Here is a 14,061-nt window from a genome sequence, read left to right on the forward strand (position 1 = left end):
CGGGCCCCGCGAGACGTGCCCCCCTCCCCCTCGCGGGCTCGCGCGGGGTCTGTTGCAGCCGCGCGTGATGTCACGCAGCACCCAACCCTGTGGGACGCGCTTGTGCTGTGTTCGCCCGTTCTCGGGGCCGCGGGTTCGAGTCCGGGGAGCGGCTGAGAGGCCGGGGGGGACACTCATGGGTACAAGTGAAGTGGCAGGGTGTTTTTTTTTCTTTTCTTCTTGGTCACGGCCACAACGGTTCTTCATTGGCTTGGGCAAAGCCCAGGAGTCAAGGTGCTGAGGGCAAATGTGAGTCCTTTTATTAGACCAGCCCTGTATGTGGCTAAAATGGTGCAGACTCTCCCCAGGAGAGCACACGAAATGCCAACAGTGTCTCCCTCTGCCTGAAGAAGGGTTTTTAAACCCAAAAGCTTGTTAAGATTTCTTCATTGCACCAGCAGAATGACTCCCTGACTCCGGAAAGAGCCAACCGGCTCCAAAGATCACGCTTGTAAAAGTGGAACAACTTGACAACTGATTTCTCTCCAGCTTTTCTTTAGCAGGGTCCTTGGACAGTTCAGGGGTACTTAATGTAGGAGCATAGGCTTTTTTAGGGCTGGCTGCAGGCAAGAAGTGAAGGAACAGCTCCAATTCAAATCCAGCCTGTTTGTTTGGGGGTTTTTAGGTTGAAAAATTGAAATGATATTTCCCCCTGCTCCACTCAGGCCCGGTGTGCAAATGGACTGTCCTTCCCCTGAGCAGACTGCTCTTGTGTGTGTTTTGATGGAAGAAAAAACCCTGGGACAGTCAGCTCTGAGAGAAATCATAGAAGCATAGAAAACTATAGAGAATTATAAGCCTGTTGTCTTTTTAGTCTCTTTTCCTTCAAGATTTAAAAGATAAGAATGGGTGATCCAGATATTGTGGAATATTTATGTCTACATCCTTCTCCCCTGCAATCGTGTCACTTTTTTTTGTCTGGAATGTTATTAAAGTGCTACACAAAGATCCACAATATGCTTTAGAGCCCTTTGTGTTTTAAAGTAAGGAGTTTCTCTCTTAGCTGAAGTTTACTTCTAAAAATAGATTATTAAAAAAAAAAAAGAAGAAATATCTGTCTCTTTCCACAAACCTTTGAATGTCAGCAGTGCAGGGACTGATTGTACAACTGACTCCAGATTGGCAAAGTCCTGTCGAACTTGGGACTCTGTAGGCACATGACTATTGTACTGAAGATAGGGACCTTGGGTAGCAGAGGTTGTCCATCTGAGAGAGAACTCTGTGGCAGTGGCTCTCTTCTGATCTTATGGACTTAATTTAAAAAAACAATCCTTTCATGAATTAAGGTCTCTTCTGTTTAGATCTCTTCCGTTAGAGCCGTAGTTCTCTACGGTTTCAATCTTAAAATGCTACATTCTGGGCATCATCTGGTATGGCTCTCCAGACTGTTGTTGGTCTGCAGCAGCGATTCTCCACCAAGGTGCCTTGAGATCCTTTCGAGGGTGCCATGCAATGTTTTCACTGACAGGAGTCACGAGATCAGCCTAAAGATTCCAAATAGGAATGCATATTATTAATAATAGTCTGCCTTATTGTGGTCTTTTTGAGTTCATTCCAACACAAGAATTGCTCTCATATCTTTCCATAGTCAAAAAATCAAGAGCTAAGAGTTAGCATTTTTGAGAGGTTCCTTGAGTCAATCATGGGATGCCTGGAGTCTGATGAGCACCACTGGTCTACAGACTCGAATTTGAACCATTCTGTTAGACTAGTGGCGTTCAACCTTTTTGTCTACGGGGCCAGATGGGCAGTGCCTGATCCCCCTGTGAGCTGCATCTGGCTGGTGGACCCAATCTAATGACTAGGGTGTGTGCAGCAGGACCCCATCTTGCTGTGGGGAGGGAAATGGAGTGGTGGGTCAGCTTGGTCCAGCCTTATGGGGAAAGAGGGCTTGGCCCAACCCTGACTTGGCCCTGAGAGAGGTGGGGAGCATGGCCCTGCCTTGGAACAGCCATGTGGGGGGAGGGGCCGCGTGCAGTTTGACCCCAACTGGGTTGCATGGCAGGAAGGGGGTGTGGCCCAGCCCCTACGGGGGTGTGCTGAGTGATGGTCATGGTCCAGCTCTGACCTGTTCCTTGGGGTTTGGGATTTTGACAACAGGGAAGGGTGGTAATATTAACTACCATTGCTCCTTCGCTGCCAAATATCTCAATCCAGGAGGAGTCCCACAGTTTGGTTTCCAGGGCTCTGTGGGCCAAAGGCTTGCACCTCTGTGTTAGATAACTGTATCACAGAGTAAATGATTCTGTTAGTTTCTTTAGCTGTCATAGTAAACTTTTATGCTATATGACTGAAATTCAGAACCAATACTTTTATAATTTGAGCACTCACTAAAGTTTCTTTTTTTAAAGACCACGAAAGTGATGATGAGTCATATGAAGTATTGGATTTAACAGAATATGCGAGGCGTCACCATTGGTGGAATCGTGTGTTTGGCCGAAATTCTGGACCAATTGTAGAAAAGTATTCTGTAGCTACCCAGATTGCAATGGGCGGAGTAACTGGCTGGTGAGAGAGGATTCCTTTTGATTATTGTGTCGTGTGTTTATCTGTCCTGAATTGGTCTCTTCCTACAGATGTTGAAATGGATAAATACATTTAATGGTGACTTTCTAAATAGATACTTAAATTCAACTGATGCTGACACTAGATCATGCCTCTAAAGCAGTATTGTCAACTAGGGTGCCATAGCCTTGAAATTCATTCAAGGATGCCACGGGTTGTCATGTACAGTTAGCACTATCAGGCGTTCAAACATCTTTCACAAAATAAACCCAGAGATTTCAAGTAGGAATCCATACTGTTACAAACATTCTGACCTGCTGTGATCCTCCAAGTTCTTTGCAACAGAAGAATTGCTCTATTATTTTTCCATAGTCAAAAAATGAGTTAAAAATGAGTTAAAACTGTGAAGTGGGATTTTCCATCAACTGTCTCAAGTCTAGCCAGGTTGAGAGCCACTACTCTAAAGCTTTACTTGAGATCTGTAACATGCATACATGGCAAAGTAGCCCCTGGCTAGTTTATTGCAAGCGTTCCTAGAAGATGTGTCAGCACTCTTAAGACTAAGGGAAAAAATAGAAAATTAGGAGATATAGTTATGTTTCTTATATCTATTATGTATTTTATTAGTTACCACTATAGGCACAAGAACCTGATTATTGTGATAAAATGTGATTGAGATATACTTCACACATGCAAGCAATCATAAACAAATTGGGGCAGGACAGATTTTAATCAGGAGCCTCTCTTTTTCTAAAGTGAGTTTATTTTTAAAAGCAAAAGCTATTTCTATTAAAAATAGCATGACTTAACATTTTGCTTTTGGCTTAGCTGAAGAGGTATTTAATGGAAATGTTTTGTTAAAGTTGAGTCATAAGTATTAACATTTAGAGTAATGTAAGTTACTCTAAAACATTATTAGCTCATGAAAACACTCAAATCAATGAAAACAGATTTTTCCTATTTAAATGTAGTAATAGGAAAATCCTGTCAATACAAATAAAGGAAAATTATAAGATGAGACTCTAGAAATGAAAGTGAAATTTCCATTTTACAATTTGATAAAATCACAAAGGTAGTTCTTAATATTTAATGTTTGTTAGTCATTGTAGAAATATTAGTGTTTCAGTATACTTTTAAACCTGAAGATGTACTTCTAAAGTTGTTAAAAGGTAGGTAGATATATATTTTTAAAATAACTTCTTTTCCTAAAAGCTTGAGGTGGATTTTAATATTTATTAATTTGTCAAATTGAGAGGCCTAGAATTGAAGGTGCAGTTTGTGCAGTGACCGTGACATTTTTTAACAGTCCTACAAAAAACTTTTAACCTTCCCTGCACAGCCCATTGCTAGAAGTGAGGTGGTGGATGATTCGGTTCAGGTGGCCAGGAGGAATGTTTAATGGGAGGATGGCTTTTCTCTGCTAAAAAAATAGACTCAGCCTTGTCTACACACAGGGTTTGTTTGTTGTTGTTTTTTGGGGGGGTGGGGAGGGGTGTTAAGCAGTGCTAAGCCCTAACTTTTCTGGTTAGAGCTGTAATTTATTTGTGGAAATAATTAACTTGGTTTAAGAACATCAATGCTAGAAGTTATGGTGGTATAAGAATGTCTTTTACTGGTATAGCTTATGATGTTTCATTGTGGGAATGGCTTTGTTTGTAAAGGCACATCTATACTAATACTGGTTATGCCAGTATAGTTAGAGGTGTAACTTTTGTGTGTAGACAATGCTGGAAGCCACCAGCCCGCTTTACAGAGGATACTGAATAGCCATTAGCTGATGATTACTATGGCTGTAACTAGTTTTTAATACACATTACCAATAAAGTGCTTATCATAAATTCCCAATCATAAATTTACAGGCTACAAATTAAGAAATAGGGAGGTGAAACTCATTTCAGTACACCAAATGTTATCTGGCATTTGGACAACAATTCTAGAAAGTCATATTTTGGGACATACAATTTCATTGGAATGTGTTTTTTGGTTTTCTTAAGGTGTGCAGGATTTTTGTTCCAGAAAGTTGGAAAACTTGCAGCAACTGCAGTAGGCGGTGGCTTTCTTCTTCTTCAAGTATGTAGGATTTTACTTTTTGATATTTAGATACTATTTTGTTCAAAGTATATGGGAAAGACTAAACTGCTTTGTTTACTTCTGTTGGGAAGGAGACGATTGGTTTTATATCTGCTTTTTCCTACTAAATTTACCATCTGAAAAACTGTCTCAGCTACAGTATTTCTGTGCCAAATTAAAAAAAAAAGATTTTTAGATGATCCTTTTATCATTAATATTATTTTCTTAATAGTTTGAAGTAAACTGAAAGAATAAAACCTTAATGTAGAAACAGAAGTTCTGTACTTGATTTAATATTGCCATGCTTAGCAAATTGTTTATATAAAAAAATAAAACCAGATGAATAGATCAAGGAAAAAATAACTCTGATTTTCAAAAGTGCCTATGGGAATTAGGTTTCTATGAAATCCCAGCCAAAGGGTTGAGTTTGCTATCATAATGTTGAGGGCGCAAAAAAATTCTGTTACTTATCTTCCTGGAAATAAATGTAGACAAACTGCATTAACTCTTCCCGCAGCAGGTGTTTGAGATGAACACTGCATTTTATTTCCTCTTCTCCCTTTAGTTGTTAGTAGCTCAGTTGTGGCCCATTTCTGAGGTTTCCTTTCCTCCCCAGCCTTCACTTGAGTAGTTTTATCAACTCCTCTAGTTCCCTGGCTTAGACTTACTTTCACTTCTGCTGTAGGCCAGATTATTACCTTTTAAGTCTGACCACTTGCATGTTGCCTCAGAAGTTGGGTTTAAATTATAACAGTGGCCCTAAACCCTCTCTGGTCCATGAACAACAGTATTGAGCTGCTGATGTATTGTGGGTGATGCCATCCTTTGCTCTCTTTGTCAACCTCTGTTTTAACATTTTAATGTCTTTGTGTCTGTAGGCATGTCTACATGAGACACTTACTGCACAGTAGACTAATTAGCTGCACAGTCTTTGCTTCTACATGTGCGCCCCTCTTAGGCTAGAGTAAACAAATTTACTTCAGAGCAGGATAGTACTTGTAAAACAAGATGTAAAACAAGTACTATCCTGCTGCGGAGTAAAAAACAGCAGCGCATGTGTAGATGCTGAAGGGGCTGGCTGGGGCATGAGGGTGCTTCAGTGCAAGGGCTGCCTGCTGACTAGCCCCCGGCTGAAGCACCTTGGTCCCATGGCCAGCCCCTTCGTAGCGCACCTTTGTCCTCTGGCCAGCCCCTTTGTAGCACGTTGAGCTGGGTAGCAGTCCCAGGCTGGCAAGCTGACTCCCCGGGCACCCTGCCAGCAGGGGCTGGTCCATCCCGGGTCAACCTGCTGTGATTCCCAGGTGCATGTGCAGACACGTTCCTGGGAGCAATAAGCACTGGAGTTTATGGCTCTACAATAATAGGCATGTGTAGATGCACCCTGTGAGTGACATCAGAAAGCTGCTGCCCATGAATCTGGGTTGAGGACCAATGAACTAAGCTATGCATTTTTAGAAAGCGCACCAGTTTTGATTTAAAGACTTCAAGTGGTGGAGAATCTGTGGCATCTGTTTGTAAGCTGTTGTGATGATTAATTACCTTCACTGACCCTTCCCCTGTTAAAATGACCTGCTTTGTTACTCAGGCCATTTCAGAGAGAGTGAGTGAATGGTTAGTACTCAACCAGCAGGTTGGTTCAAAATATAGAAAAGTTATTTTAAAGACAGGGATGATATTAGAGAGAATTAGAGCTTATCTTTGTTGTGCAAAGGTGTTTGAAAAGCCTGTCCCAGTTTTCCTTGTTCCCTTGATGCTGAATGCCCTGTGTCACAATCAACCATCATGGGATTTCTGAATGTTGCCCCTTAATTAGTCAAATGTCATTTCTGAGCTGTAAAAGATTATTTTGGTAGTTATACCTAAAACTGTGGGATAAGTGCCATAAGAACATTACATCTGAAAAGCCCAAGAATGACTGTCAGAGTTCTAGTCAGAGTACTAGTCAGTTTGCAGCTGTGAGCAGGCTGAACTGTTTCTGGTAAACCACTATTATGAACTATTCCCAATGACTCAGAGGTGCAAGTTTTTATACAGGCAATAACCAGTGAGGCTTAGGGGTACTCATTGCACCCCAGTATTTAAAATAGTTTTTGCCTAGGAAAACATGAGTTTGGGGACAAAAGTGACTTCTGCATGGCCAAACAGCCTGCAGTCACTTGGATGTCTTCATCAACTCTTTTCATGCAAAATGTGGATTAAAAATTACCTTACAAAAATGTAAAATGCTGTAGACAAGTGAGGGAAATAGGTTTTCCATATATGTTTGCAGATCTATTGCTTCTTTTTTTTGGCTGGACTTATCTATGCTATATCTGAAAAGGATGCTTAGCACAGAGGTAAAAAGTATTCGACAACTAGGTTAATTTATATAATTTTTAATTGGCTTCAGATTCTGCTGGAAATGAATGTAGTAAATGTCTTTGTAACTCCTAATTCTAGCTACATTTTATTTTAAACTTAGACATAAAATGTGTGATAGCGTAATTACACTTTTTTTAGTCCTTATTTTTTTTCACTGATAACCTCTTTTAAATGCACAGTGTGGTTGAATTCACTGATATCAACCTCATCCAAGTACACAGTGTGACTCCAGAAATATTAGGGATGTCAGAAAGTAACAAGTATTCACAAATAAAATCATTTAGTGTGTAGTGATCATTTATGGGACAATATAACTTCTCTACATAGTCATAAACCAGTGGTGCTCTATATTTTGGCCCAGTGGGTTGCATCAGGGCCTGGGTGCCATCATTGGGTCTTGCACCACCCCCATTGTCCCTGCGCGCTTGGATTGGGCCCTGGGCTCCCTCTCCAGTTCCATGTCACCTCTGCCCATGCCAGTACACCATGATACAGTGTGCCTGATACAGCCCTCAGGGCCACATTTTTGGGCCCACAGGGCTCCCTGTGAGTTCAGCAACTTGGCCATAGGGGCATGGCAATTGCTGCTACTGCTCTCCTGCTGCCAGATTTCTGGATGTGTGGGGAGCCCCAAGAGCTGGATGATATGGCTCTGTGGGCTGATCTGGCCCATGAACCATGGTTTGAGTACCTGTTGTAAACAATGGGTGTTAGGCAATGCTGCCATCAATATTCTTAGTAGGGTTACTATATTTCCAGGTCCAAAAAAGATGATACCTGTCACCCGGGGGGGGCGGGGCGGAGTGTTGTAGGGCAGGGGGAATATGATGGGAGAGGGGGGCAGTGACATGCCAGTGCCCTGCCCCTGCCCATTCTGTTGCCCTTCACTGACAAGCCACCACCCCCAGCCCTTCTGCTGCCCCTTACTCTGGACCCACTGACCCCAGCCCTGCCAGTGACCCTCACTTCCAAGCAGCAGTACCCTGCCCCCCACTCCTTGCTGGTGACCCTCAGTCCCAACCCACAGCCCCTTGCTGCTGTCAGTGCCCTGCACATCCAACCCACAGTAACCCATCCCATCCGCCGTGCCCCTCACTGCTGATCTGCAGCCCTGGCAGTGCCCTTGACTCCCTATGCACAGCCCCTGCCCCCCAGCTTGTGCCCCTCACTCCAGACCTACAGCTCCCTGTGCCCTTCCCAGCTCTGGCAGTGCCCCTTGCTCCTGACCTGCAGACCCCTGCCCCCCCCCATCCCCCCAGCCCTGCTGCCAAAGCAGTTCCCACATTCACATGTTCTGTTGCTTGCTTGTGCTCGCTCGTACTCGCACTCTCTCTCTCTCTCTCTCTCACCTGGCTTGCCAGAGCCTGCACAGGGAGCACATGACGCCCGACAGCCAATCACCTTGCCTGCTGCTCCCAGCCCCAAGAAGCCAGCTCAGGAGAGCACAAAACCCAGACACTTGCTTTTATTTTTAAAAACCCGCCCACATGCAGCCACAGGGGTCCAAAAAAGAGGACTTGTCCAGGAAAACCCAGACATATGGTAACCCTAAGCTACTGTGTAGTTTCCCCACTGTGTCATAGGCAACCATTTTTTCCATTAGTTTCTGAAATACCTTCAAGCATTGAATCGGCAGAAGAACACTCAGCATGCAGCTAAGCATTACTTTATTTAAAAAAAAAAAAAAAAAAAAAAAAAAAAAAAAAAAAAAAAGTTCCCTAAAGCTGCAGGTTTCAATGATTCCTCATGATGCAAGACATTTAACTACCAAAGATCTACTGGAGTAAGACTGGAGAATAGCAGAAAAGAGTGCTTACATAATCAGAGTGCCTCTGATATTTAAGAGAGAACTTCTGCATTTTTTTTATAGCAGTTTGATTCAGGGTTTCTAGTTGGACAAAAATTGTGTATCTCATTGTCACTTCTTAGGAATAGCAGAAGCTACTTGTTTCAAGCTCTGAAAACTGCCAGCTAGCAGTTTCATGACTAAATCCATTCAAAAGTCACCTTGGTCAGGGTATTAGATGAAGAAAGAAGAGGGAAATAATTTAATTTAATCAACCTGTATAACTATTATAAGTCAATGCTGTAACTAAATCTTGTGAGAATTTGGTATCTGAAACAAGTTAATTTGATCAGCTACATAGCACTTTTTATCAAAAGACTTTATTTATCCTAATATGTTGATACATGACTGATTCAATCCACTATAATAAAAATAGACATTAGAAAAAAATTAAAAATTCACCTATAACAAATGGGTAACAAATTAGTCAGTTTTACATGGTTAATTTTTAATTTATCAACTGGCACCACACTTACGATCTTTAAAAGAAGAGGCCTGATGCACATTGGGCATGTCTATATGTTCATTAATGTGCTGTAAATTACGATGTATTAAGTTTAGTACCTGGAGTGATAGGTACTAACTTAATGCACTGTAACCAGCGCTACTGTGCATTAGCGCAGATAAATGCTTTTTTAATTATGTTAATGCGCATTAGATTAAATCTGTGCATTAGCATATTAGCACAGGTTTTGCCTGCCATGCTAATGCACAGTAGAATTAGTCTTCTGCACATGAATTTTCTTGTATAGATGCACCCAGTATGGGGAAAATGTCAGCTCCTTAAAATGTTGATCTGCTATGATGAGTTACTTGCTTTAAAATTTTTTTTAAAAAGCACCTTCTTTTGTGCTTCCATATATCCATATATATATAATTTTTTTTTATAATTGTTCATTTCAGCGACAGTGTCTTTAATGCTTTTTGTTCTTGTTTGTACTCAATCGAAGACCCACAGTTTTGTCTGTATTTACCATTATTTGTCATGAAGAGCTTCATTTCTAGTAAGTCATTTATACTTTCTCTTCCATATTTAGGCCATTCCATTTAAAACACTGTTGATGGATTCAAGTCAAGTCTTCAATTAAGTGCTTCTGTAACTAAGACCAAAATCAAACAGCAATAAAAATAAACCCTTGAAAACCATGCAGCAAGCAAAATTTAACACTAGGCTTTGCCTGGTTATTTATTCCACAGGGGTTCTGTAGTAGCTGTGATAACATGGCATGATGTATGCTGGGGCATCTCAATGAAGTGGGGCGAGGGCAACTTGCTACTTTTGGGAATTCGAAAAGCAAAAGGTGAGGGCTATATTAATTCTTGTGCTGAATATCCCACTTGACAGCTGTTTTGTGCAGAGTTTGAGGGACATTCAACAGAAGTGCCAAAGCAGTTGGATTTTTTTGATGGAAGTTTGCTGTTAAATGTTCTAGTTTTGACAGGTTTTACTAAAAGTATTTGGGGCCTGATTATTTAGAACTACTGCCTATCTCAGTATGAAATCTGTACTTCTGGAGCAGGGTATTCTTATAACCACTGCCTGTTCTGTAATCAGTTGTGTATATTCTAATGTATCAAGCTTTCACCTTATTCCCAAAACTTCTCAGTTTCATTAAATGAAAGTGAAACGATGTAGAGGTTAATTCTTTAGTAATCCCAATTACCTCCATGTGCATCTGCATTCTATTTGTTATGTTCCTTTACAAAGTTGTGTGCAGCTCATGTGAATAAATGCAGGCTGGAGCAAACTGAGCAACATTGTGTGGAAGGTATGCTTTCTGATTTAATGGCTTCAGCAGAACTGTGGCTGCAGATCAAAATTTGATATTTAAATTGAGGGAATTATGAAGGTGGAGTTCATTGCTCCATAGCTGACAATTAACCTTGTTCACAAATTTGAGTTCTCAACCTCTTTAGTTTACTGATATGAAGTTCTCCAATTTCTGTGATGTAATGCAGGGTAGGAGAATATTTTCATGCAACTTTTCATACTGCCTATCAATTTTAAAATCCAACTTAAAACACTTTTTTGAACAGTTCTTAAGTGTGTTGTGGGTTAAGGTAAAGGTGGTTATTGGAATGTGTAACATGGTTTTCATAAGTGAATATTTAAGAAAATATGAGCTGGAAGGATAATGGAACTTTTTTTTTATAAATTATTCTTGTTGCTTTTGTTATTTTAATGCTTTAACTGTAGCAGCTTTTAGTTATTAGTTATTGGATATTTCTCAGTCTTGTTAGTGTGTTGCCAATGAAGTCTTTGTTTTCAATGTATATTGAAAAGAGGAGTAAAGATTGTGGTCACTAAAGTAACCAGTGATTACCAATTCAGTCTTTTAATGCATTCACTTTGGCCCCAGTCCCAGTAACACTTTCACATAACTCATTGAAATAATTGCATGTTGGCAGGACATGGGCCTTTATTACATATTTCAAATTTTAAAATATATTCACATATGTACACCAAGAGTTCTTACATACACAAATACACAAGATTAAAATCATTCATTTTTGGTAGTTTTTTTTTTTTTTATTTAAAGTTGTAGCTGAGGCCAAATTAGCTAAAACTAATTCCAAACCCAAGAGTCCAGAACCATAAGTGGCCCTACTACTGGCAAACATTCTCCACCCACACCTGGGGCTTGGGATGTTTCCAAAAGCTTTGGCGGGCATCCTACTGGCGGGCCTAAGCTTGGAGGCTTGGGGTTCGGATGCCCCTGAGTTTTGCTTGCCCTTAGCCAGAAGGCCCTTGGAGCAAGCAGGGGAGGAGATTCCTATTTCCATAAACTGGGCTTAAAGCCACCATACCTTGGTGGGTTCTGAACCATGTTAGAAGAGCAGTTCTCCTGCAAGGTGGTTCAAGAAAACTGCCTTCATGGACACAGATACATGGTATTTCCACTGCCAGGTTAAGAAGCCACTACACTTGAACTAAGCCTTCAAGAGGACAAGAAGCAAATAATTAGTAATTCAAAGACCATTTCTACTAAATAATTTGAAAAATTTAGTATCTCTTCTGTTGAACAAGTGAGAGCTCAGATATGACGGTTGGAAAGGTAAACAGCCTAATGGAAAGAAAATCTGCAAAATTTAACTCGGTCCTTATTTGGAGATGTAGATCCAACACACTAAATAAAGCACTTTTGGCTAACAGTGGAATGAGCTGAATAGTATATAGGTTTTTTAATATTAAAGATGAGAAGATAAGTCTTCTGTCAGAAGTTTAGATGAGATTTACTGTGTCCTGTCACAAATTTGAATTATTATAATATTTCTGAAAAACTAAACTGAAACAGCTGTTTTTAGTCATCTTATCAAAATGCTTTTGATTTCTATAAAGCAGTAACCAATGTGAATCTCCAACATTACAAAATAAAGTGGGGAGGGGGATGAGATGAACAAGCATCTGTTGAATCCTGCCAGTTCTTATTCAGATTATATTTATATCTTATTGCAGAAATATTGCTAGTGTGCTGAAGCACAACCTCTGTAGCATCTGTAGTTTGCCTTTATCTGAAAAGGCAAACTCCAACCAGTTCTTAAAGTTGGGTATATGCAAACTTCTTATCTGTTGATTCTTACAAGTAATATTGGTCTATAATTGTTTTAATCTTCTTAATTTTCCTAGATTGCTAGTCATAGTGGATATGTACAAGTTGACTGGAAGAGAGTTGAAAAAGATGTAAACAAAGCAAAAAAACAGCTAAAAAAGCGAGCAAATAAGGCAGCACCTGAAATCAATACCCTCATCGAAGAGGTAAGGCTCTTTGGTCTAAACTGGAGGTTCTCAACCTTTTTCTTACTACGTATCCTCTCCCAGATTTACCAACTGCCTGTGTCCCCCTACCAAGATACGTTTTATATTTTAACCCCTTAAAGGTTAATTATTATTATAATGAAAATTAAATCTGCCATTACACAATTTCTCCCACGTACCCCCTAGAGATGTCTTGCATACCCCCAGGGGTACACAAACCCCTGGTCTGAACTGCTAAATACTTTCCTATTGGCTAAGCTTTCTGACTTTTTTCATTGTAGATTATGACAGTCCTGTTATCTAAAGCCTTAAGCAAAGTTTTATACCAAATGGAAGGCACCTAGACCCACTCCTAAAGTCAGACTTTCCAAAAATATTTAGCTGAGGGTATGCTTTAATAAATATAGAATCTTTGCAGTCCAACATATTTGCAATATTGATGTTCACAGATTTTTAGCTTCCAGCTGAGCTATTCTTATGGTGGACTATGACAAGTGATTGCCTCATGGTTGATTATGCTTCAGGGCTTTTAGTCATAAAATGTGCATGAAAAGCAATGTGCCCATTCTGTGAAGTTAACTAGCTGTAGAACACCCTGTACATTCCCAGAATGTGGGTTGATTATCACTTTCAGTAAAATCAAATTGTTCCCTTGAACTGGGAGGGGGAAAAAGCCTATTTTGAAAAAACAATAACCTGTACCTCTTGAATAAATGTTATAGCCCTTTGTAGCTGGAGTTGCACTCATAAACATGTAATATTTAAGCTGTTTTATATGTGTGGATGCCCAGTTAGTGGTACTGCTGGCAGTGTCTAGAGGATTTTATTGTCCTCTGATATAGCCCTTGCAGGAACTTTCTAAAGTACCTGCTACTGAAATATGCTTAAAGTCATTAATCTTTTTTTATATTTGATAGGTTTTAAGTGAAGGTGTTCACATCTATGTAACAGGAACTATTATGCCTTTGGTAGTTTTCCATCTAATTTCTTGAACACCAGATTAGGGAGTGTCACCCTCTCCAAAATGTCTATTCTGTGCTTGGTATTGATGTAGTAAAGAGAAACTATAACACAGTTTCTAATATTGCTCAGGACCACTTATTTAGAAAAAGAAAAAGTTAGAGGTGCACCGATACATGGGTCCAATATCGGATCAGCACTGATATAAAGAAAATTGGCTGGATTGGAAATTAGCCTGATGTGGTCGATAATTTGGCCAATAAATGCCTGTGTGCGCGCGCAGCATGCAGACAGCGAGGAGCACAGCCCAACAGCTTGGAGAGCTGCATGCAGCTGGAAAATCTATTGTGGTAGAAGGGGATGGGGGAGGGAAGGGGCCTGAGGAGGCAGATCAATGTTCCCCATGGTGAAGAAGGGAGTCAGGTGGAGGAGACGCTGCCCAGCCAGGGCAGAACGCGAGATGGAGCCACAGCTCATCTGGGGGAGGGGGGCGGCTCCTGCCCCCCCCCCCCCGGGGCCACAA

At 40.7% G+C, this 14,061-nt stretch overlaps 1 protein-coding gene across 1 annotated transcript in view; it reads left to right on the plus strand.

Moving 5' to 3' along the window:
* Nucleotides 1-14,061, plus strand: part of FUNDC1 (FUN14 domain containing 1) — a 25,477-nt gene that overhangs the window by 9,260 nt on the left and 2,156 nt on the right. The window contains exons 3-6 of the mRNA XM_025205274.1: nucleotides 79-288; nucleotides 2,391-2,547; nucleotides 4,539-4,614; nucleotides 12,450-12,578. Of these exons, the coding sequence (XP_025061059.1) occupies nucleotides 79-288; nucleotides 2,391-2,547; nucleotides 4,539-4,614; nucleotides 12,450-12,578 (572 nt within the window). The remainder of the gene's footprint in view (nucleotides 1-78; nucleotides 289-2,390; nucleotides 2,548-4,538; nucleotides 4,615-12,449; nucleotides 12,579-14,061) is intronic.

This window comes from Alligator sinensis, unplaced genomic scaffold, assembly GCF_000455745.1.
Source record: "Alligator sinensis unplaced genomic scaffold, ASM45574v1 scaffold243_1, whole genome shotgun sequence".
NCBI classification, from domain to species: Eukaryota; Metazoa; Chordata; order Crocodylia; family Alligatoridae; genus Alligator; species Alligator sinensis.